The sequence below is a fragment of the Elephantulus edwardii genome, unplaced genomic scaffold (assembly GCF_000299155.1).
Source record: "Elephantulus edwardii isolate Elephantulus edwardi_28Jun2011 unplaced genomic scaffold, EleEdw1.0 scaffold00088, whole genome shotgun sequence".
NCBI classification, from domain to species: domain Eukaryota; kingdom Metazoa; phylum Chordata; class Mammalia; order Macroscelidea; family Macroscelididae; genus Elephantulus; species Elephantulus edwardii.
The window spans coordinates 7,808,661-7,830,894 of NW_006399838.1; the positions used below are offsets into that span (position 1 = coordinate 7,808,661).

The 22,234-nt window shown below is 42.2% G+C and overlaps 1 protein-coding gene across 1 annotated transcript in view; it reads left to right on the forward strand.

The window, feature by feature from the left end:
• PHC3 (polyhomeotic homolog 3 (Drosophila)) overlaps nucleotides 1–22,234 on the forward strand; it is an 80,047-nt gene that overhangs the window by 1,387 nt on the left and 56,426 nt on the right. The window contains exons 2-4 of the mRNA XM_006890363.1: nucleotides 4,245–4,410; nucleotides 15,077–15,232; nucleotides 17,085–17,162. Coding sequence (XP_006890425.1) covers nucleotides 4,245–4,410; nucleotides 15,077–15,232; nucleotides 17,085–17,162 — 400 coding nt within the window. The remainder of the gene's footprint in view (nucleotides 1–4,244; nucleotides 4,411–15,076; nucleotides 15,233–17,084; nucleotides 17,163–22,234) is intronic.

The following is a 22,234-nucleotide window of genomic DNA, read 5'->3' on the forward strand; positions in this document are numbered from 1 at the left end:
GATCTTTCCCCGGAGCTTGAGCCGCGGGGTCGTCTTCTCCCGGGAACTCAGATCCTTCCCCGGGGCTTGGAGCTGCGGGGTCTCCGTCTCCTGGAACCAGGATCTTTTTGCGGGACTTGCTGCTGCGGGGTCTCCTCCCTAGAACCAGGATCCTTCTCCGGGGGATTAGAGCTGCAGGGTCTCCGCCTCCCTGGAGCCCAGATCTTTCCCCGGAGCTTGGGCCGGGGGTCTCCTCCTCCCTAGAACCAGGATCCTTCCCCGGGGCTTGCAGCTGCGGGGTCTCTTTCTCCCTGCAGGGCCACCGTCGTGCTTGCCTTGTGATGGTGTGCATGTTAGACAGCCACAGACTTAGGCTTCCTGCGTAGGCCTCTGGTGCACCAGGGCTGCTGGTGCTGTTGGCAAGGGATTTGCTGTTCTGTGCGGACGATGGAGTTAACCAGAATTATTCTTTTGTGCCAGGCCTCCAAATACAGTGCGAGGATTTGGTCAGTTCGACTCACTGATGTTGAGACTTGTGCTTGAATTTTGGATTCCCTTACGACCCTTTTTTGGTTAGTCGTGACAGGTGCTTACAGGAAGGTGTGCATCTGAGAGCCCGATTGAAGAGATCATTTCCAAAGGACCAGATTTGAAACAGGACCAGATTTGAAGCCGGCCTTGTTGCCCAGAACAGGTTCAGAAGTGTTAGGAGAAGGCAGTGGTTGGGAGAAAGTTGACCCCTGGTTCTGTGTGGTGCTGAACACTTACCATATGGCATTAGGATTTGATAATTAGGAAAAGAAATCAGACAAACGATGATGTGTAAGGAATATATAAATTTAAAAAGAGCCAGCTCCCCCACCCACTTAAGGTTTCATTTTCTTTTCTCCCCTGTTAAATAAGAAAATGTTCTTGAGCCCTTTTGATAACAGAAAACTGTTTAGATACCTGATACAGGTGGACAAAGACAGTTTGTACGTGAAATGATACAGTATGGACCTGGTACAGACAATATTAGTGCCAGATTCCTTTGCTTTTTGGTGAAATAGCATTTGTTCTTGTTACATTCTTGCCAATGCTGGTAATGTGAGGTAGGTCAGATTTTTTTCCCCCTGAAAAGATAAGAAAAGGCAGATGAACGAAACATAGTTTCAAGCTTGCTTTTTTACCATTCTGGTACATTTGGGATCTTACAAAATCAATTCCACTTCTAATGTCAAACAGTATGAAGGCTCTTCAAAATGTTTGTGCTTTCACATTTTGTTTTTAGCAGAATGTTGTATCACAACAAGAGTTAAGTGAAACAGTAATATTGGAAGAGGGATAGGAATCAGAAGATCTGATAGAATATACTTTTCTCTATACCCAAGAGGAAAATAACATAACTTTTCTGCTTTCAGGATTTTAGAGCAATTCTTTATAAAATACATTTTAGAAGAACTTGAAAAGTTGTGGTCACCTGCTTCTCTGTTTGCCCAGAGTGATTTGCTTATGAGTATAACTCAGAGTTTATTAGATGTAGTAAGGACAGGGTTGTAGGCTAATTGGGGGGAAAGCCAATGAGAATTAGTGACAAGTGTAGAGTTTCTTTTTCAAGCAAAATATCTGTGGTAATGAAGCCTAAGCTAGTTAACAAGTCTTTAGGGCATTCTGTGTTACTGTATAGATAAGAATTATTTCAATTTTCAATTACAAGCATAACTAGTTCTGTCATGCTTCTTTTTATTGTATTTTATTGTAGAGTATGCATTTTTTAAAAAATGAAGGCTTACAGCAATTCTGTGTGCTAGGTGACATTTCTTTTGTGATAACATATTTATTAGTGTCTCTGTTACATTGTGGTAATTCTCACAATATTTCAAACTTTCTTATTGATAATGCACACTTTATAAACATAACTTTTGCATGCACTGAAAAACCAGAATAAAAAACTAGAATATTCAGGAAACTAGCTTTATTGCAATGACATGGAACTGAATATAAAAAGTCTGTTGAGGTTATATGGTCAAAAGAATGTAAAAGAATGTTTTGAGCTATGCTGATGCAATTGTTTATTTTCCTAGGCATTATTCTGTCCTCCTTTGAAATAATGCGTTTTTAAATAAATGTTAACTTTTTTTTTTAAATAAATGTTAACATTTACCTGCTACTTGGTGAGCTTTGGTGGCCCAGTGGATAGGGAGTTGAGTTGCACAGCCAACCCAAAGGCTGGTGGTTCGAATTTATCAAGTGCTCCAAGGGAAAAAGATGGGACATTCTCTCCACTCTGTTGACAGCTTTCAAAAGCCAGCAAAAGAGTCAGCTGTGAATGGGTCTGACTCTACAGTCATGAGTTTGAATTTTGAGTATATACATCAGAGTGAAACACTGCCCAGTCCACTGCCATTTTTATCCAGGCCATAGTCTTCGTAATTGCTTGCTGTATGTCAGAGAGCTGGACTGGGATACCAGGGATGATAGAAAGAGAATTGATGCCTTTGAGCTGTGGTGCTGGAGAAGAGTACTGAATATACCATGGACTGCTAGGAGAACAAACAAGTTTGTCCTGGAGAGGGTGAAACCAAGCTGCTCCTTGGAGGCAAGGATTCTGAAGCTTCATCTGACATACTTTGAACATGTGCAAAGAAGGCCCAAGTCCCTGGAGAGGGACGTCATGCTTGGGAGGGTGGAGGGGCAGTGCAGGAGAGGAAGACCTTCTATGAGATGGACTGATTCAGTGACTGGGGTAATTGGGGTAGGTGTGTCAGAGACAGATTGGCACACGGTAGAGCAGCATTTAGGGCTGTTGTACATGGGGTTGCTATAGGTAGCAAGTGACTTTAACAACAACAACAACAACAACATGATAAGTCTGTTGTTGCAGTCACAGTGTCAGTCCATCTTGTTGAAGCTCTTTTTTTCTTAATGCTCTGCTTTACCAAGCCTTATCTTGATGCCCTTCTTCAGAGACTGGTCTCTTCTGACAAAGTATCGCCCTCCTGCTCCTAAGGAACATTCTGGCTCTCCTTCCAAGTCAGATTTGTTCTTTCCTCTGTTAGGCCATGGTGTATCCAGTGTTTTTTTGCCATTCTCATAATTCAAGACCATCAGTTCTTTCATGGTCTTCCTTATTCATCATGCCGTTTTTATGCATATTGAAAATATCATGACTTGGATCAGGTACACTTTAATACTCAATTTTTTTTTCTTCCCTCCCCTCTTTTTCCCCTCTTTTAAACACCTTGTTGTATACTGTTGAGTCAAACCATAGCTGACCCTGCAAAGGGTTTTCAGACACAGTAAATCCCACAGGGGGAGATGGCCGTCTTTCTTCTGCAGAGCAGCTGGTGGATTAGAACCACATGCCTTTGGGTTGGCAGTGTAGCTCCTTAGCACTAGGCCACCAGCGCTTTCTAGACTACTTTGGGGAAGTCTTTTGTAGCAGATTAGGGAATCGTGGTAGTGCTGTGCAGCTAACCCCGTGGTGGTCCATCTCTGACAGCTCAAACCCACAGACAGCTCCCCGGAGAAAGACAGGCAGGCAGTCTCCTCCTGGGTGATGCACACCCACTGAGGGTCACCTGTTAGGACTTGATGACAGTGCAGGTTTTACGTTTTGTGGTACATGAACCCAGTGCAGCGTGTTAATACATTTCTTCACTGCTGCTTCCCTGGATGCTGTTCGTGCATCCAAACAACATGAAATCTTTGGCAGCTCCAGCTTTTGCTCCATTTGTCTTGATGTTGCTTAATGGTCCAGTTGTGAGGATTTTTGTTTTCATTTTGTTGAAGCATCCATACATTATAGTCCTTTGATCTTTATCAGTAAGTGCTTTAAAAAAGTTTAGGCCAGCTTTTAACCGAATTACATACTCTGAATTATTTGAATTAAAGAATTTCTTTGGGTAATACGTATTAAATATTCCATGTATGTGCGAATTACTTCCCCCCCCTTTTTTTTTTAAATTTTATTATTTTGTGTGTGTGTATACCGTCAAATTGGATCTGACTGGTACAGGAGGAGATGGCCCCTCCTTCTCCGGCAGAGCATCTGGTGGATTCGAACCGCATATCTCTGGGATTGTAGTTGCAGCTTCTTGCCACTAGGCCACCAGAGCTCCCCTTACTTTTCCCTTCTAAGTGTTAATGGGGTCTGTGTTTTGTAAAGGCCTTAGAAATGTAGAGTTTCTAAGCGTTTCTTATCCTTTCTCTAGAATAATTAGACATTCTGTGATGCTCATCCGATCACACCTTAACCGTTACCAATCTCTCGTGTTACCTGCCAGATTTAAGGATCACAGCACAGCCATGGACAGTGAACCAAACCATGGAGCATCTTCTGTGTCAACAACAGCTAGTAGCACTACCACCACGACCATCACCACTTCCTCTTCCCGAATGCAGCAACCACAGATCTCTGTCTACAGTGGTTCCGACCGGCATGCTGTGCAGGTATGTGAGCTGTAGCGTGATGGTAGGCCACGGGTGACCACCTTGGCTGCCCCTAGTCAATTCCAAGTGACTGTCGCCCTGAAGCGCAGAGGAGAATGTCTCCATAGTGTTTCCAAGGCAAGAAGCTAACTGCCTCATCTTTCTCAGGTGGATGGTGGATTTAAACGACTGACCTTCCACTTCGTACCCCAGTGCTAAACCATGCTGCACCAGCAGCCCTCCTTGGGCTAAGACTTGAGGATGGCATATTACTTAACATTTAAGCCAGATGCATGTATTGTTTCATATCAGATGTAGATAGAATTGTTAATGTTTGAAACAAACAACAAAGTCACTTAGACAGTCATACTATTTGTTGTTTTTTTTGGGGTGATTCTGACTTACAGATACCCTACATGACAGAGTAGAACTGCCCTGTTGAAATTTCTTTTTGTATTTTTTAAGAACCAGATTCCCAGACTTTTTTCCCCATGCAGCCACTGGGTGAATTCAAACACCAGACTTCCCGTTAGAAGTTGAGAGCTTAGCCATTGTTTCACCAGCGGTCATATTGTTTCTCCTAACTCTATTCATTGCTATCAAGTCTGAACTGACTCTGCTGATCACCGTTGGGTTTCTGAGGTTATGTTGGCAGGAGAGGACTGCCTGTCTTTCTTCCTTGAAGCTGCTGGTGGCTTTGAATGGTCAGAGAGGCATGGATGTTTTGGGTAGCAGTGCACCTTCCTGCAGACTGTGCCGTCATAGTATTTAGAGGGCTTGTGTTAATCAGCGTGTAGCTTAGGGACTGTGTGCCAGGAACATTGTAAGTGGACGGTCTCCCGGTGCTGCCAGAGCAGGGACGTAGCCTGAACTCCAGCACGCTGCTGCTTGTTGTGGGTCACTGAGTCAGAACTGACCCACAGATGACCCTCCAGTGAATTTTCAGACATAGTTCACTGCACGAGGGGAGATTGCCCACCTTTCTCCAGCGGAGCAGCTGGTGAAGTCAAGCCTTCGGATTGCTAGTGCAGCTTCTTATCACTAGGCCACTGTTTTAGGAACACATATTTGAACACAAAATATTTAGGGAAATCAGTTTAGGTCTATAGATGTATTTAGACGTTTATTTTAAACACAGGTGGCCTAGAATTATAAGCAGGAGAGGAGCCATTCTAAAACTTCAGGGAAGGGGATTTGAACTTGGAAAAGTCTTAGACTTTGAATTTAGTTGAGAAGGTAAAATTTACTTAGTTAACCTTTATAATAATGATGGTTAAAGCTGTAATGTGTTATATGAAGAGTCTTGGCCTTGTGGTCTGATAATGCCCTTTGTTAGAATTACAGTAGCTATGTAGTCCAGGGTGAGAGGTGTAGTCCATGGTGAGAGGTGTAGTCCAGGGTGAGAGGTGTAGTCTAAGGTGAGAGGTGGCATTTCCTTGAGTCTTGGGAAGCTGAGGATAAGACCATTTCATGAATTCTCAGTCACTCAGTGCCCTTGAGACAGAATCAACTCAGAGCTGAACTCAGAGCAGTGGGTTTTCAGAGGCTGTGATTGAGTGGAAGGAGATTGCCCATCTTTCTGCAGAAGGGTAACTGGTAGATTTCAAACCACCTGGCTTTGGATTGGCAATGCAGTGCCTCACTCTTCGGTCCTGGTACGAGTGTAGAAGATGCCCTGGGTCATCTGCTTCAGAGAGGACTGGCGAGTTCTTCTGGGAGAAGGTTGCCACAGACACACAAACACCAGATAAATGAGGAAAGAAAGTTTGTTGAGAGAAAAAAGAAGTTTATTGAGCAGAGAGCAGAGTCAGTCTTCTCTAGGGTGAGAAAGACATTGGTTTGGGGTTGTTTTTCTTGTTGGGTTGGTGTCACCGAGTTGAGGATGACTCATAGTGACCTTATGAACAACCGATCAGAACCCTGTCCCGTATTGTTCCAGCTTCACAGTCTCTGCCACACTCAAGGCCATAGCTGCAGTCACTGTGTCAGCCTGCCTGGTTGAGGGTCTTTCTGTCCTCCGCCTTCCCTCCACCTTCCAGTGTTCTTCTCCAAGGAATAATCTCTCCTAGCGACATACTCAAAGTATGTGCAGTGGGGAGCTCTGGTGGCCTGGTGGCAGGAAGCTGCACTGCAATCCCAGAGGAACACGGTTCGAATCCACCAGATGCTCTGCCGGAGAAGGAGGCGCAATATCCTCCTGTACCAGTCAGATCTGATTTGACGGTACACGCACACACACAAAAGAAAAGTATGTGCGGTAAAGCTTTATCGTCTTTGCAGTCTGTCTGCACCCTCTCCAGGACATAGCTATTTGCTCTTTTGGCGGTCCGTGGGCTGAGTGTTCAGTATTCTCCAACACCACAGTTCAAAGGCATCGTTTATTCTGTCATACTTAGTCCCTGTCGGGCTCTCAGATGCAGAGCAAATGATGGAAAAGACCATAGCCTGAATCAAGCACTTAGTCCTCAGACTGACATCCGTGCTCCGTAAAGTAGAGTGGTCCCTGACTACAGACTTGCCCAGTGCAAAGTGGTTCCTGATCCCTGGACTGCTGGTTCCAAGTTATAATTAATTAAATATTAATTGTGGATGCAAGTAAGGTGAAGTTGTTGACACTCTCAAACTTTTTCACCTCTGTGTTTAGTTTGGGATTTTGTTTCCCATTATCCCAGTGACTTAAGTCAGTCTCTCTCATTCATGGTCTTTCTTTCCTGTGTTGTCCCTCTATCCTTCCAAGCGTAATTCCTTTCTCCAGGGACTGATCCCCTTGCCTCCAAGGAGCAGCATTGTTTAACCATCTCAAGGATAAACCTGTTCTCTTAGCAGTCCATGACATTCAACACTCTTCTCAGCATCACAATTCAAAGGCATCATCGATTCTTCTTCTGTTACCTTTGGTTATTGTCCAGCTCTTTGATGCGGTTATTGTCCAGCTTTTTGATGCGGTTATTGTCCAGCTCTTTGATGCATAGCAAGTAAAGGCAAAGACGATGGCCTAGATTAGGCGCACTTTAGTCTCTAGACTGACACTGTTGCTCTTCAACAACAAGTATTTTGGAGAGGTCCCTGACAGCAGCCTTCCTCAGAGCAGTTCATCTTTTGATTTCTTGACTGTTGGTGCCAAGAGTGTTGATTGTGGAGCCGAACAAGCTGAAATTGCTAACAACCTCAGTCTCTTCTCCATGTTGGCTCAGATAGGGGTTAATTATTTAAGGTTTTTTGTTTTGCTTTTTTTAATTTAAATTTTTTTTGAGAGACTTTTCTGTCTAGTTTGAGTCCTCCTTCTATGTAAGCTTCTAGTCGATGGAAGAAGGTAAATCTTCCATGGATGGAGATTACCTCAGATTGTTGTGTTTTCCAGACAGAAAACAAAGCTGATCTGATAAGGGAGTAGTGCATGGTGTACATACTGTAGCAGCCCCAGTTGTCCTTGTCACCATGTGCCTTTTGTTTTCTCTCACCTTAACCTTGACTCCCTCAGCCACCAGAGCTCACTTCATTAATTCTTTTTTTTTTAAAATTTTTTATTTGTGTGTGTGTGTACCGTCAAATCAGATCTGAGTGGTACAGAAGGAGATTGCCCCTCCTTCTCCAGCAGAGCATCTGCTGGATTCCAATGGCGTACCTCTGGGGTTGCAGTGAAGCTTCTTGTCACTAGGCCACCAGAGCTCCCTTAATTCTTAGGAAGTGTAAATGAAATGTTTAGAGCTATGTTGGTCATATTATAGATACCCAGTTCCTGGAGAAAGACACGCTTGGTAAAGTAGAAGGTTATCCAAAAAGAGGGAGACCCTCAATGAGATGAATTGACCCCAGTCGCTGCTACAGTGAGCTCCACCCCAGGGCCCCTGTGAGGATGGCGCAGGACCTAGCAGCGTTTGGTTCTGTTGTACATCGGGTCACTGTCAGCTGAAGCTGACTCAATGGCACCTAACAACAGTAGATAGTACTAGCAGGTGCTCTGCAGAAGACGTGTGATTTACTGCCTCTGAAAACCCCCTGGAGGGGCAGCTGCGTTGTTTTCGACTCCACAACCACCAATACCATATTGATTGAATCAGTGCTGTGTGACAAGAGTTTGATCAGTGCTTTACATGTTCCTGCTATTGTTTTGTGCCGTTGAGCACAGCTCCCGCCGAGCCTGTGAGCAGCAGATTTGAACCTTCTCCTCCTGTGCCGTCCTTACCTTTTCTGATATACTGGGTCCCGTTGCTGCAGCCACTGTGTCATTGATCATCTGCCTCTCTCCCACTGATCCGCCCCCTTCCCAAGCACGAGGTTCTTTCCCAAGGAATAGCCTCTCCATACCTATTTAATCAGTATGCCGAACAAATTATTCAATAAGCTGAACTTTAATAAAGAATGTAAAAAAAGAGAAAAATGTGGCATCAGGATTGGAGGAAGTCTCATCAGTCACCTTCCTTACGCAGACGATACAACGTTGCTTGCTGAAAGGGAGGAGAACTAGAAGCTCTTGCTGCTCCGGGTGAAACACTCCACTCTTCAGTATGGATTACGTCTCAGTGTCAAGAAAACCATGATCCTGGCCATTGGACCAAGATGCAAGATCATGATGGTCAGAGAAAATACTTAGACTGGCAACAACTTTATCTTACTTGCATCCATCACAGTACAGTTGGTTGGTACTGGGAGATCAGGAAAGTCTGGAGTCAAGGACCTCTCCAAATTACTGAAGAGCAGTGATGTCAGTTTGAGAACTAAGGTATGCTTGATTTAGGCCGTGATCTTTTCAGTCACTTGCTCAGTATCCGAGAATTAGACAATAACTAAGGACGACAGAAGAATTGATGCCTTTAACTGTGGTGTTGGAAAAGAGTGCTGAATATCCCATGGACTTCCAAAAGAACAAACAGGTAAGTTTTGGAGAGAGTGCAGCCAGAGTGCTCCTTGAAGAGAAACGTGATGAAGCGTCATCTAACTTATTTTGGGTGTGTTGCTAGAAGAGGTTATTCCACGGACAAGGACATCATGCTTGAGACGATGGAGGGATTGCAGAGGAGCGGAGGACCTTCAGCCTGGTGAGCTGACACACTGGCTGCAGCTGTGGGCTTGAGGTGTCGGAGGTCATGAAGATGGCACAGGATAGGACAGAGTTCAGATCAGTGGTTCATAGGGTCATTGTGGCATCTATAGACAGCTTTACGTAGCTTATCTCAATCCCTAGCACACTTCTAGGAAAAAAGAGAATGCCTTTCTTTTGTGATGGGAAAATGAATTTTTAAATAGATTAAATGTTGTAGACTGAAGCACGTCAGTGAGAAGTACGTGTTGTAAGTTCCGGCCTCTCTGCCTGTGGTTTAATAATAATCTTATTAGGGAATGGGTTATCTTCATGTTAATGAGGCAGGATTACTGTATGGGATTTTGAGCCATTCACATTTGAGAAATAAAAGAGATTGAACAAAGGGAGCTCTGATGGCCTAGTGGCAAGAAGCTGCATTGCAATCCAGAAGGCACACAGTTCTAATCCACCAGATGCTCTGTTAGAGAAGGACAGGCAGTCTCCTCTTGTACCAGTCGGAACGGCAGAGCATAGGAAAACAAAAGAGATTAAACAAGGAAACTGCAAAGCTGAGATGGGAAAGAGGAGAGGTGCCAAGCCACGTGAAGATCACTTAGGAAGAGATGCTCAGGAGAGGCAAGAATTTTCTTCCAGAGCTTGCAGGGGAAAAGAGCTCACGTCTTGAGCCAGCATTCTGAATTTGAGATTCTTGCCTTCTCCGTAAGAGAAGCACTGAAGGCATTGGAAAAAAATAAGGCCCTGGGAATTGATTCCAACCAACTCGTTTCAACAGATGCAGCCCTGGAGGTGCTCACTAGGTTCTGGCAAAAAATTTGGAAGATGGCTGCCAGCAAACTGGAGAGATTGATACTATTCCCGTTCCTAAAAGGGTGACCTGACTGAATGTGAAAATTACCAAACAATAGAGTATGCAAGCGGAATCTTCCTGAAGATTATGCAAAAACAGTTCCTTGACAGAGTACAGCACATTGACAGAGAGCACTGCCAGAGTTTCAGGCTGGATTTAGAAGAGGCTGTGACATCAGGGATATCATGACAGATGTTGAAGGATCTTGGCTGAAAGCATGGAGTACCAGAAAGACATCTGTTTGTGCTTTATCTGCTGTGCACAGTCATTTTCCATGTAGATTTTGACAGATTGTGGCTAACACTGAGAAGAATGGGAATCCCAGAATACTTAATTGTGTTTATGTGAAGCCTTTACCTGGACTAGGAGGCTATTGTCACAGTAGAGCAGGGGAACACTGCATGGTTTAAAATTTAAAAAGGTGCATGTCAGGGGTATATCCTCTCTCCTTACCTTTATCATCTCTGTGTCAAACAAATCACTTCTCAGCTGGATTTTATGAAGAAGAATGTGACGTCTGGACCAGAGGAAGACTCATCAACAGTCTGGGTTATGCACATGACACAACCTTTCTTGTTGAAAGTGAGGAGGACTTGAAGTGCTTCCTGCAAAAGATCAATGACTCAGTAGTAGGCAACGTAGATGGAGAAAAGATACGGATGGCCAGTGATTTCTTCTTGGATCCACAATCAAGAACTTTGGCACCAACTATCAGGAAATAAAAGACAAGTTGCTCTGGGAAAGTCTGCAGTCAGGGTCCTTTTCTAATATGCTGAAGAGCAAGGATATCTGTTTAGAGACTGAGGTGTGCCTGATCCACGCCTGATTTTTTTACTTGCTATACATCTGAGAATTGGACAGTCAGTATGGATAACAGAAGAATAATCAATGCCTTTGAGTTGTGGTTCTGGAGGGAGCACTGAATATCCTATGGATTGTAAAAAAAAAAATGTGTCTTGGTGAGAATGCAGCCAGGGTGCTCCTTAGAGGGAAGGAGGGTGAGACTTTGTCTTCCATACTTTGAGCATGTTGTTAGAAGGGCCCAGTCCTTGGAGACATCGTGCTTGGAGAAGTGGAGAGTCAGTGAAGGAGCAGACCCTCTGGTTGATGACTGGACGCAGTGACTGGGCCAGTGGGCCCGGCTGTGGCCGAGAGGATGAGGATGGTACAAGATAATGTTCATAGGGTTGTTAAGAGTCATAGTCAACTCAACAGCGTCAGACCACAACACCAGTACTGCATGAGAAAACACCTTTCTGTTTATGAAAGCCATCACTTGTGTTTCTGTTACAGAGGCATTAGATAAATAAGACATTAACGTCTCCCCAGACATGGTGTATTCTCTCACTCCAGAGTTTGTGCCTTTATGTACTCTTATCCTTTATACATGTTTTCTCTAGAATCCTCAGAATGTCTTTGTACTTTTAAAAGAACATATCTGTTTGCTAGGGAGCCCCATACCCCATCCTCACTTTGTAGAGTGCTTGCCTCAGTGCTCTAATTAATCTGTAGTTTAAGTCCAATTTTATGAGGGAATACTGGGATAGAATGAGTCCTAGCCCATTCAGCAGTAATTTAAGCTGACAAGTAAGGGTGAGCCGCTTATAATTTTTTTTTCTTTTCTCTGAGATAGCTGTTTTATATAGAACTTTAAACATATAGATAGTATATTTTAGTATGCCATTTTCTAGTTTTTTTATAAACTGGATTTATATATTTAAAAAAGAACCACTACTGGATTTATTAGTGACAAAGTTTTATTTAAGTTATTATATACATAGATATATTTTCTAGATAGTGCTACTGTCTGTAGTTGCTTTGAGTTAATAGAATGACTTCTCCTAAAATACAACCTAATGATATTTATTGAATTGGTTAAGTGGTTCTTGAATCTTCCAGTCTTCCTTCTCAGTCATTGGAATGGTCAGGTTTCCCTGCCTTAATCATTTCTTTCAATTCAACTACCATCCAGTCATTTCCAACCCAGGGTAGTGCCCATGGGTTTCTGAAACTGTAAATCTTCGTGGCAGGGACTATTCATATTTCTCCCCTCTTGCCACTGGTGAATTAAGAACTGTGGAGACATGCAGCCTTCGGGTTAACAAGGTAACTTGCTTTAGACCATCTCAGCAGAGCTGCTCTCATCATCCCTGGAGAGGAACAGAGTGAGAACAACTTTCTCTACATCTTACTTGTACTGAGAAGAGTATTGATCTGGGAGAAGGAAGATGATACTGTCCCTAATACTAACAACAGGAAAAATTGTCCCATTATGACAAAAAAAAATTGCCTTAGATAATTTCTTACTTCCTTCAGTATAATTTTAGAATTCTGTATGGAATTAGAAAAGCATGAGGAGGTTTATCTGACCACAAAGACATTGTAATTCTCAGTACTCTCACCCAATGCTGGCCCTTAGCCCCTTAAAAGAACAGTTACATCTTGGAGAAAGTGCAGTCAAGTGCTCCTTGGAGGCAAGGATGACAAAGCTTCATATCGTGTACTTTGGACATACTCGGAGAGGCTTTCGAACTTGGAAAAGTGGAGGGTCAGAGAGATGAATTGACACAGTGACTGCAGCAGTGGGCTTGCTTATGTCCGAGATGATAAGGATTGGCACAGGATGGGACAAGGTTCAGATTAGTTGGTCACAGGGTGCCTACGTGTCATACTCCGTGGTACCTAACAGCAGTCCCTTGCAACTAAGAGTCAAAAGCCTCCATTGATTTTTGTGACAGGAGTTAGAGCAGGTTTAGAAATTTATTGTTGGACAGTTTAAAGCTCTCTGAATGGGTGGAAGTAGTTTGCAACACCTGGAAAGATGCTTTTTTTCAGAATTGGGGTAAAGTTACTCATGAGTTTACGACTAATGGTGACAGAAGAATTGATGCCTTTGAGAAGGGTATTGAACATACCATGGACAGCCAGGAGAACAAATAGGTCTGTCTTAGGGTGAAACTAAGATTCTTCATGGAGGCAAGGATTTTGAAACTCTGTCTCACAAATTTTGGGCCTGTGTCCTTGGAGAAGGACATCATTCTTGGAAGGGTGGAGGGACAGTACAGGAGAGGAAGACCCCGATGACATAGATTGACGTGGTAACTGGGCGATGGGATTAGGTGTACTGGGGTCAGTGAGACTGGCCGAGGATTGGGCAGGTTTGAGAGCTGTTGTAGAGTGAGTTATAGGCAGCTCGACAGCACATAACAACAACAGTTAATAAATAGCTTTGTAAATTCCATCAATAATAGTAGAAATTACTCAGTTTGAAGGCGTGTGGTGCTGCATATCCAGTTGGTAACCAAAGAGTTGATCACTGAAATCCACCAGCTCCAAGAATGAAAGCTGGACCCGGAGAGGGTCACTGTGAATCAGACATGGCAGTTTGGATATTTGTTGTTGTTGTTTTAATTTTACTATATTTTGTTTGTGTACTGTCACATAGATCTGACTGGTACAGAGGAGACTGCCCGTTCGTCTCCAGCACAGCATCTGGTGGATTCGAACTGCGCGTCTCTGGGGATTTTTTTTTTTTACTCATTTTGAGGTTGTCTGACATTTATAATACGTACAGGCCAGAAGCGAAGATCACCTCTAATTTAACCCCCTACTTGTTGTGTTTTAAAGTTTTACTGCATATCCTTTCAAATATTTTCAGATAAAAATGGCAGCTTACTCTGGTCCATTTAGGAGCCTTTCTTTTGTTTGTTTTTTTAACCTGGTGATTTATTTGGGGACTTTTGTTTCTTTGAAGAAATAAATATTTATATTGCATTTTCCAATAAAATAGCCGCTGACTACCTGAAGAGCCTCAGCAGGATGGGTTTGCATTGACGCTGACAGTGAGTTTAAGCGCAGCAGAGATGTGAGGATGACGCAGGATCGGGCAGGATTTTGATCTGCTGACCACAGAGACGCTCTGAGTCCGAGTCAGCCGGACAGGCTGACAGCGGGCTGCCTGTGACTCTTTACATAACAATTCAAACTCTTGTCCTATCCCCATTTACGTTCTCAGTAGCCATATGTTGATTGTCAGTATCTGTTGGGTAGTTCTGATCTACATCACTATTTGTAATGGTCTTATAATAGTACTATTCCTGTCTGTAGCCAGACGCTGATTGCTGCCAAATTGTGCCCAAGAGGTTATGCCAGCTTTTATTCTTGTTCCCAGGGAATGAGAATAAACCCGCTCTCTTTCTTGTGTAAGTGTTCCAGAGAATGGGAGGACACCAGCCTATGCTCTTGTTCACAGTGTCTCAGTGTTTCCCCAGTTAGTAGCTGCGGCTGTTCTGTATGTTGGAACTGACCCTCCAGGGTGGTTTTCGGAGGCAGTAAAATGTCACTGGAGGAGATTGTCCATCCATCTGCCAAAAAGCAGCTGGTGGACTCAGACTGCCTGCCTTTGGTGTGGCAGCACAACTCCTTTCCAACAGGCCACCAGAGCTCCTTCAGAAGTAGTCATCGTAGTAGTGCTCTATGTCTTTATCCATCTGGAAGTTGGAAAGTAGTGTCTTGCCTTCGTTTGTAAGCCTTTGACTGCTAGTGAGAGAGAGCTTTTCAAATGCTTATGGCTGTACTTCTCTTGCAGACCACCTCTACTGGATAATTTTCATTTCAGTCAATTTTTGAACCCTGGAGATAGGTAACTAGGAGAAAAATACTTTCATATGTTTGATGTCACTGGGCTCTTGTCACTGGAGTGAACTTCTCATGCGTCTACATGTGTGTGCTTTATTTGCTGATGAAGCCGAAGGTTAAGACTGTGCTTTGATCCTGGTCCGCTTGGCTTGTCACAGGTGATTCAGCAGGCCTTGCACCGCCCCCCCAGCTCGGCTGCTCAGTACCTGCAGCAGATGTACGCAGCCCAACAGCAGCACTTGATGCTGCACACTGCGGCTCTCCAGCAACAGCACCTGAGCGGCTCCCAGCTTCAGAGCCTTGCAGCTGTTCAGGTGAGACGGAGACACAGGACCTGAGCGTCAAGTACCCACGTACGGACAGGCGATGAGGAGAAGAGATGAGGCGAACGCAGAGGCCTCGGAGAGTCTGTGCGGATTATGTTCTTTCCCCTTAAGGAAATGTTTCCGTGGCCTGTCAGTCAGTCAATTAAGGTGGGGGGGACATGTTTTCTAAGATACCTTGTTTGCCAGCTTCTCTGCCCCTTTGATTTCTCTTTACATTGCAGAAATACCAGACTGCTGGCCTACGTTAGTACAAAAATTCTAGGAAGAACAGTGAGTAGTCAGGGTTACGTGGTTATATCTACATTTGAACAAAAAGCTGTTTGTTATGCAAATAACTTTCATGTATGAAAATGTCAAACAGGATAGAACTATTTATAAGAAGCAAATAAAAAAAATTTAAAAAAGAAGCAAATAGTTGGGAAGTGTTAAGTGTTCCTTTTCCACACTTTGTAAGGCGGCCACCTGAAGCTTAGTATGTCACGTTCTTCTTGTTAGTTGTTGTTGATTGTGACTCATGGCAGCTTGGTATGTTGTGCACAGAAGAGAACTGCCTCATAGGGTTTCAAGGCTCCGTGGTATTTTTAGAGACCCAGGCTTCTTGACTGAGGTGCCTCTAAGTGGTAGGTGTGAATTGTTAACACAGTATTTTATTGTGTTGAAGGTCAAAGTTTATATAACAAGCCAGGTTCCCGTTTAGCCATCTCTGTGCACGTGATTCTGTGGTACGGGTTACATGTTCCACGTGTGTCATCATTCACACTCATTCTGTTCTGCTTGTACCATTTCCAGCACTCAGCTTCCCTGTCCCCTTACCTTCTCACTTTTTCTTTAGAATCATTTTTGACCTTTTGATATCATCAAGTGGAATTTTTAAAGGAGCTCATTATTCATGGATGATTTTTTTTGTTGTTTTATGGTTCAATCTTTTGTTTAAGTAGAAGGTGACTTTAAGATAAATTGTAGTCTAAGGTTTAAAGATTATCTCAGAGCAGTTCTATATACAGAGTTCTGTAGTCTCAGCTGGTCAAGCAAGTAGAACTTCTAAATAATTAGCATTCTCTTTTATATTTTTTTCTTTCCTTCTACCTAGCTTCATCAGAATAGTCAGGTGGTGTATCTGGGTATCAGCTGGTTTTTCTGGTCTAAAGATTGAGAACACTTTGGCTCATGTAGACTAATGCTGAAAGTCTTGCAGACCGAGGTCTTTACTGTGCTTTGGTTTCTCTCTTTCTCTTTTATTCCAGATGACTAGAAAGCAATAGTTGTCCTCCAGAAGACTTTTATTTATAAATAAGTATACCCCCCCTTTGTAAAAGGTAATCAATTGTACTAATGCCTAATGCTGAGAAGATGATTTTATGATTAAATTTTTTAAAAGAATTTTCTTGATTTAGTATTTTTCTTCATTAAAGTTTCTTTAAAAATTTGTGTTTATTATTGTATTCCTATTTAAATAAAATCACATGTGAGATTCAGTTGTAAATGTCCTCAGTAGTTTCATCTAGGATCTCTAGTGACTGAGCCTAAGGAAGGCTTATTTCTTTTACCAGCAGCTGTTGTTTCTTGTATTACAATTTTAAATAGCATTGTGTTTGTGATACAAGTTAGGAAACGGAAACCTCCTGGCTCTTGATGTAGTTGTAGTTTCTTTTTCTAATGCTGGAGTGGTGATTCTACTTCAAAGCTGACCAAAACTTAGAGAAACTGACAGTGGATATAGATAATAAAATTGACCTTTTGAGACTCTGTTTTGTATTTGATTATGTGTTACTTTTGACTGGGAAAGCTTTTAGCTTCAGGCTGTAATAGACATACTAGTATAAAGGTCTCTTTATTTTAGGCAAGTCTGTCCAGTGGAAGACCGTCTACTTCCCCCACAGGAAGTGTCACACAGCAGTCGAGTATGTCCCAGACATCTGTAAGTGCTCTATAGCTTTTTAATTGCATTTATAGCTTTTCATTATCTTCTAAAAGTAAACTACTGATGATATATTTGAAGCTATTATTTGTTGAATGTTATTTAAATAAGGGAGTGATAAGGTTCAGGAATTTACAAATACTGTTAAATGTCTGAAAATGTGAGTCTTAAAAATCTTAGTATTGCTTCTTGCCCATTCTTTTCTTTTGATTTTGTTAAGATTTACATATTCCTAAATGATCAGTTTTCAATGTATATTAGAAGCCTGAAATGCAGGGATATTAAGCAGTACATTTACTGTGCTGTTCTAAAATATGTTATGTTCTTGGTATATATCTACATATTTTTAGCTTTGTGCATACAGTACACATTTTACATTTTAAATTTTTATCTTGATCAAATTTGCAAATACCTATCCATGAGAGAATACTTTGCGTTTGGAAAGGGAGTAAAGACTCCGACTTCCTGAACTGCACATGTCCCTGGGTTTTTTGCGTACTTAATAGTCTTTATTTTGATGTAATTTCCAATTGCAAGAGTAATAGAAAGCATTTCTATGTATCTCTTACCCTGGTTCACTAGGTTTTAACATTTCTCTTCCTCTGTACATATATGTTGGGTTTTTCTGAGACGTTTACAGGTAAGTTGAGATATACTCAATACCTGAAATACATTGATATATATTTTCTAGGAACAAATCTGTTCTTTTGTGGAATCACAGGAAAGGGATCCAGTTGAGGAAATTTAGCATTGATATAATGGCATCTATATTCCGATTTTATTGGCACATGTTTCTCAGCATCACGACGGTGATGGTTTGCACTGGGCAGTTGTCCATTGTAGGATGCTCTGTGCATTGTGGGCTGTTGACCTGCACCCTCGCCTCCACCAGTTGGCTGTTAGGGGCGCGGGGAGCTCTCCTGTTCTCCCATGTGGACAACCAAAAGTGTCTTCAGGTCTTGGAAAGTGTTTCATGAGGGGCAAAATTGCCTCATGATGAGAACCATTTAATTATTCTAATAATATCTTTCTAGCAATTTATTTACTAGTCCAGGCTGATAACACTTTTGATACTTTGTGAAACTGACTCTGGCAGATCGTACTGTGTAGGTGGTTAAGGAATTGCAGGTGAACGTGTTCTGCATTTCTTTATTCAAGAGTCGTTGCTGACTGCGTGCATGCTGTGATTCACATGTAACTTTTTCTGGCTACCAGTTTGATCTTTCTAATCATAAATAATTTTTTTTTTAGCATAGCAGTATCCTAGATCATGAGCAAAGTAGTTAAAAAATAAATTACTTCTGACTTAAAAATGTTAGACTGAAGAAAATAACAATTCAGTTATTCAGTCTGGCCTTGAACTTTGGTACTGTGAACGTTGGTACTGGCTGTTCATGTCAGATGTGTCTTAAAGAACTGCAGACATTTTGTAGTCTAATTGCAAAGAGTTTGTAGACACATTTTTTATTCTGTGAAGTGAAAAAATAACATGTGTATAAGTATATTCCGAAAGTCTCCGTTGGTTTAGTGGTAAGGAATTGCACTGCCAGTCTGCATGTTCAAAGTTGGAATTGCTCCATGGGAGAAAAACGGGCAGTCTCCTCCTGTGTGATTCACTGCTTCTGGAAAGCTCCTGGAGGGTAAATTATGGCTCAGCTCCAGTTCACCAGTGCACAACAAAAGCAAATATAGGCCAGGTGTATTTCTCCCTTCACATTAGTAAAGGTGTTTTTGGTCAAACATTCCTCTGAGTGCTATAGCACTGGCTGTGCAGAGGTAACCTGTGGTTGCTGTGATGCTGAACACCATGACACTGATCTGTCAAATGTGATAATGGTCACCCATGGTGGACAGTGTTTGGTGGAGCTCCCTGATTAAAGCAAGCTTGGAAGCAGGAGTGGCATCCACTTCTGAAATAGCTTGCCTCCAGAAACTCTATGAACAGTGCTCAGGCCTTTTGTTCATAGGGCCACTATGAATCACTTACGACTTGACATTTAACAATAACATTATATTTGTTTAATTATATAAAGGATGAAGAGAACAAAAAACAAACAAGAGTGAATCCTGAAGAAAATAAATCATGCTTGTCTTGATGACCACAAAATTATCCTTTAAATAAAAGAGGGGAAATGTGGGAAGCCAAGTAGAAAATTTAATATTAATAAATATTTAACAAGAACAGCAACAACCTTGGTAAAAGATACTTAACACGTTGCTGCACACTTTTTAAATTGACCACCGTACTTAGAAACACATTTGCTGTCATTTGTGGCAATGTGTTAAAACTGTTTTTGGGCCTTCATAAGAAAAAGACTTGATAGCCTAATTACAAAATGGGCAAAAGACATGGAAAGACTTCACAGAAAAATATTCGAAAGGCAACAGACATATGAAGAAATGCTCATAATCACTGGCAGAAAGACAGATGCAAATCAAAACCATAATGCCATACCGTCTGACTCTAGTAACAGTGGAAAAGTTTAACAGAAAAGCAGATAACACTTGTTGGAGAGAATGTAGTGAGATAGGAACTCTTACACATTATTGGGGAGATTGTACGATGGTACAACCACTCTGGAAGGCTGTTTGGTGCTTCTTCAAAAAGTTGAACATAGAAATTCTATGTGACCGAGCTCTTACACTGCTTGGCATACACCCCGAGAAAATGAGAACTGAGGCACAAATGTAGACTTGTACACCAATGTTCAAAGTAGCATTATTCACCACAAGAACATGGAAATAGCCCAGAAGTCCAACTAAGAATGGATAGACTGAGAAATGATGATACATTCACACAATAGAATACTACGCAGCACACAGGAGCGATGATTTTGTGAATTACTACCTAACTTGGGAGGGACGGGAGGGCATTATGCTGAGTGAACTCAGTGTCCTAAAGATAAATATTGTATAAAACCGTTAACTATAGAATGAGTATGAGGACTCGAGGGGGAGTGTGGAGCAGAGTTGAGGATGTTTGTGTGGGCTTGTGTGGAGAATTAATTATGAAGTAGGTTGCACAATTTGATGGATGGGGGAGTGAGGGAAATGGGAAGGAATTGATGTGAAAAACAATGTATTCAAATTTTGTAAATAAACTAGTAAAAAAAAAAGCATTAAGACCTTCCAGCCTCCTTTTCCTGTCAGCCCCTCTGTCCCTTCAGTTGTAGTGTACCTCCCTGCCCCCAAACACTTTTCCTGTGTATCTCCAGACGTATATGACATCAGGAATGTGTGTGTATATGTTTAACCTTTTTTAATTGAAAACGCAGGCAGGTATTTTGTATTTTTGAAAAAATATATTTGTGTCTTGCGTTTTTTTGGTCGGTATCATCTTCTGTAAGCTGCTGCGTATTGTCAAATAGAATATCTATACTGTTGATGAATGTTTAACATGCTTTCCAGGATTCCAGTTGTCTCAGAATTGCAGATTTACTTTCTGGGGAATCACACTCCTAAAAGCATTGTGAGGTGCCCCCCTGCCTTTTTCACCAGCTTATAATGCAGAAAGCAAAAATAATGGATATGAATTGGATAGGCATTTTATCGAATGTCTTTATTTATAATCTTCCATTTCTTAAAAATTCCTTTTATAGGGGGATATTATTATTTAAAATCTGTCTAGCACTTTATTCCATTAGATACTTGAATTACCTACAAATTACTATATAATAAGGCAAAATGGATAAGCTGCTCTCTTATAACAAAAACAAATCACATATACCAGCATAAACATTCAGAAGAAAAAAGGAAACAGCATTTCCTTCCAGATTATAAAGCTAATACTTAGGTAGAAAATATGAAAATGTCAGAAAAACAAATATAAATCATTCCTGATTGTACCACTGTCATTATTCACCTTTGATGTGTTGGTTGCTCTCTTAAATATGTGTGTTTATCTGTGTTGAATCTGATGATAGTAAGTTTTTGTCAGTTTAGTGTGTGTGTGTGCGCACAATTTAGTAGTTTCTTTCGACTTTTTACTTACAGTTCTGTGTGTGTTTAAATGTGTATGTACACGTATATTGGTATATAAGCTACCCAGAGAGCACAGTGGGTTCACCCCACCTTCGTTGCTCTCTGGGTGGTAAGGCTGCGTGAATCCAGGCTGTCATTTACCCACTTCTCCAGCCTCATGACCAGCTGTTCTTGTAGCCCCCCTCTCTCCCAGCTTGGCTACCTAGATAGTTCTGGGTCATAGTTCACAAGTTGGACAGATAGGACTTTTCAGACCAGCTGCCCATGCAGAATTTCTTAGACCCTAGCCGCCCAGAACCAGATCCGAGGTCAGTGGTACTTTCTTTCAGAGTGCCCAATAGCCAGACACCAGCTCATTTACTGTCTCTTGCTTCCCATGGGTTTGTTAATTCATGGAAAGATTTATGGAGATGTCTGTGGCCTTTTGTTTAACAATGTAACGTGCTGTGCATTATGCCATCAGAGCTCCCTGTTACATTATATTTACAGATACAACTTAATTTTACCCCAAAAGGATAAAATGAAGAGATAGAGGATCTGGGACAGGTCACACCATAGAACTTCCCTGGCCCAAAGAGGGATGCACTCTCCTGTGCCTGGTCACAGCGATCAGGCTTCTAGCTTAGCGGGCATCAGGCCCCCAGGTAGGCTCTCTTGGTCTGGTAAGCCACCATTCCTTAGCCTCAGGTGTTGGTATGACATGAAAGAACGAACAGCAAATTGTCCTCTTGAAGGTGACGTTCCACCTCGCAGTATAAAGACATTATACTGTCCTGATACTCTGCTCTGGAGGCGGCGTGCGTAGGGAGTCATGCTGCTTAACCAAAGGTGGCCCCTCATGATTCACATCCTTCAGCAGGTACTCAGGAGAAAGATGGGCCGTCTCCTTCCATGCACGGTCCAGCCTCACAAACCCCTGAAGGGGAAGCTGTGAGGCCCGTCTGACCAGGGACAGTGAGTGACGTACTCTGCAGCCTGTTTTCACTGAACATGGGTCTTAAAGATGTTTTCATGCCCTGAACGCAGAAGACTTTCATTATTTTAATACGTGTGTCTTCTTTCTTCTTGTGACATCTGATTGTTTTAGATTA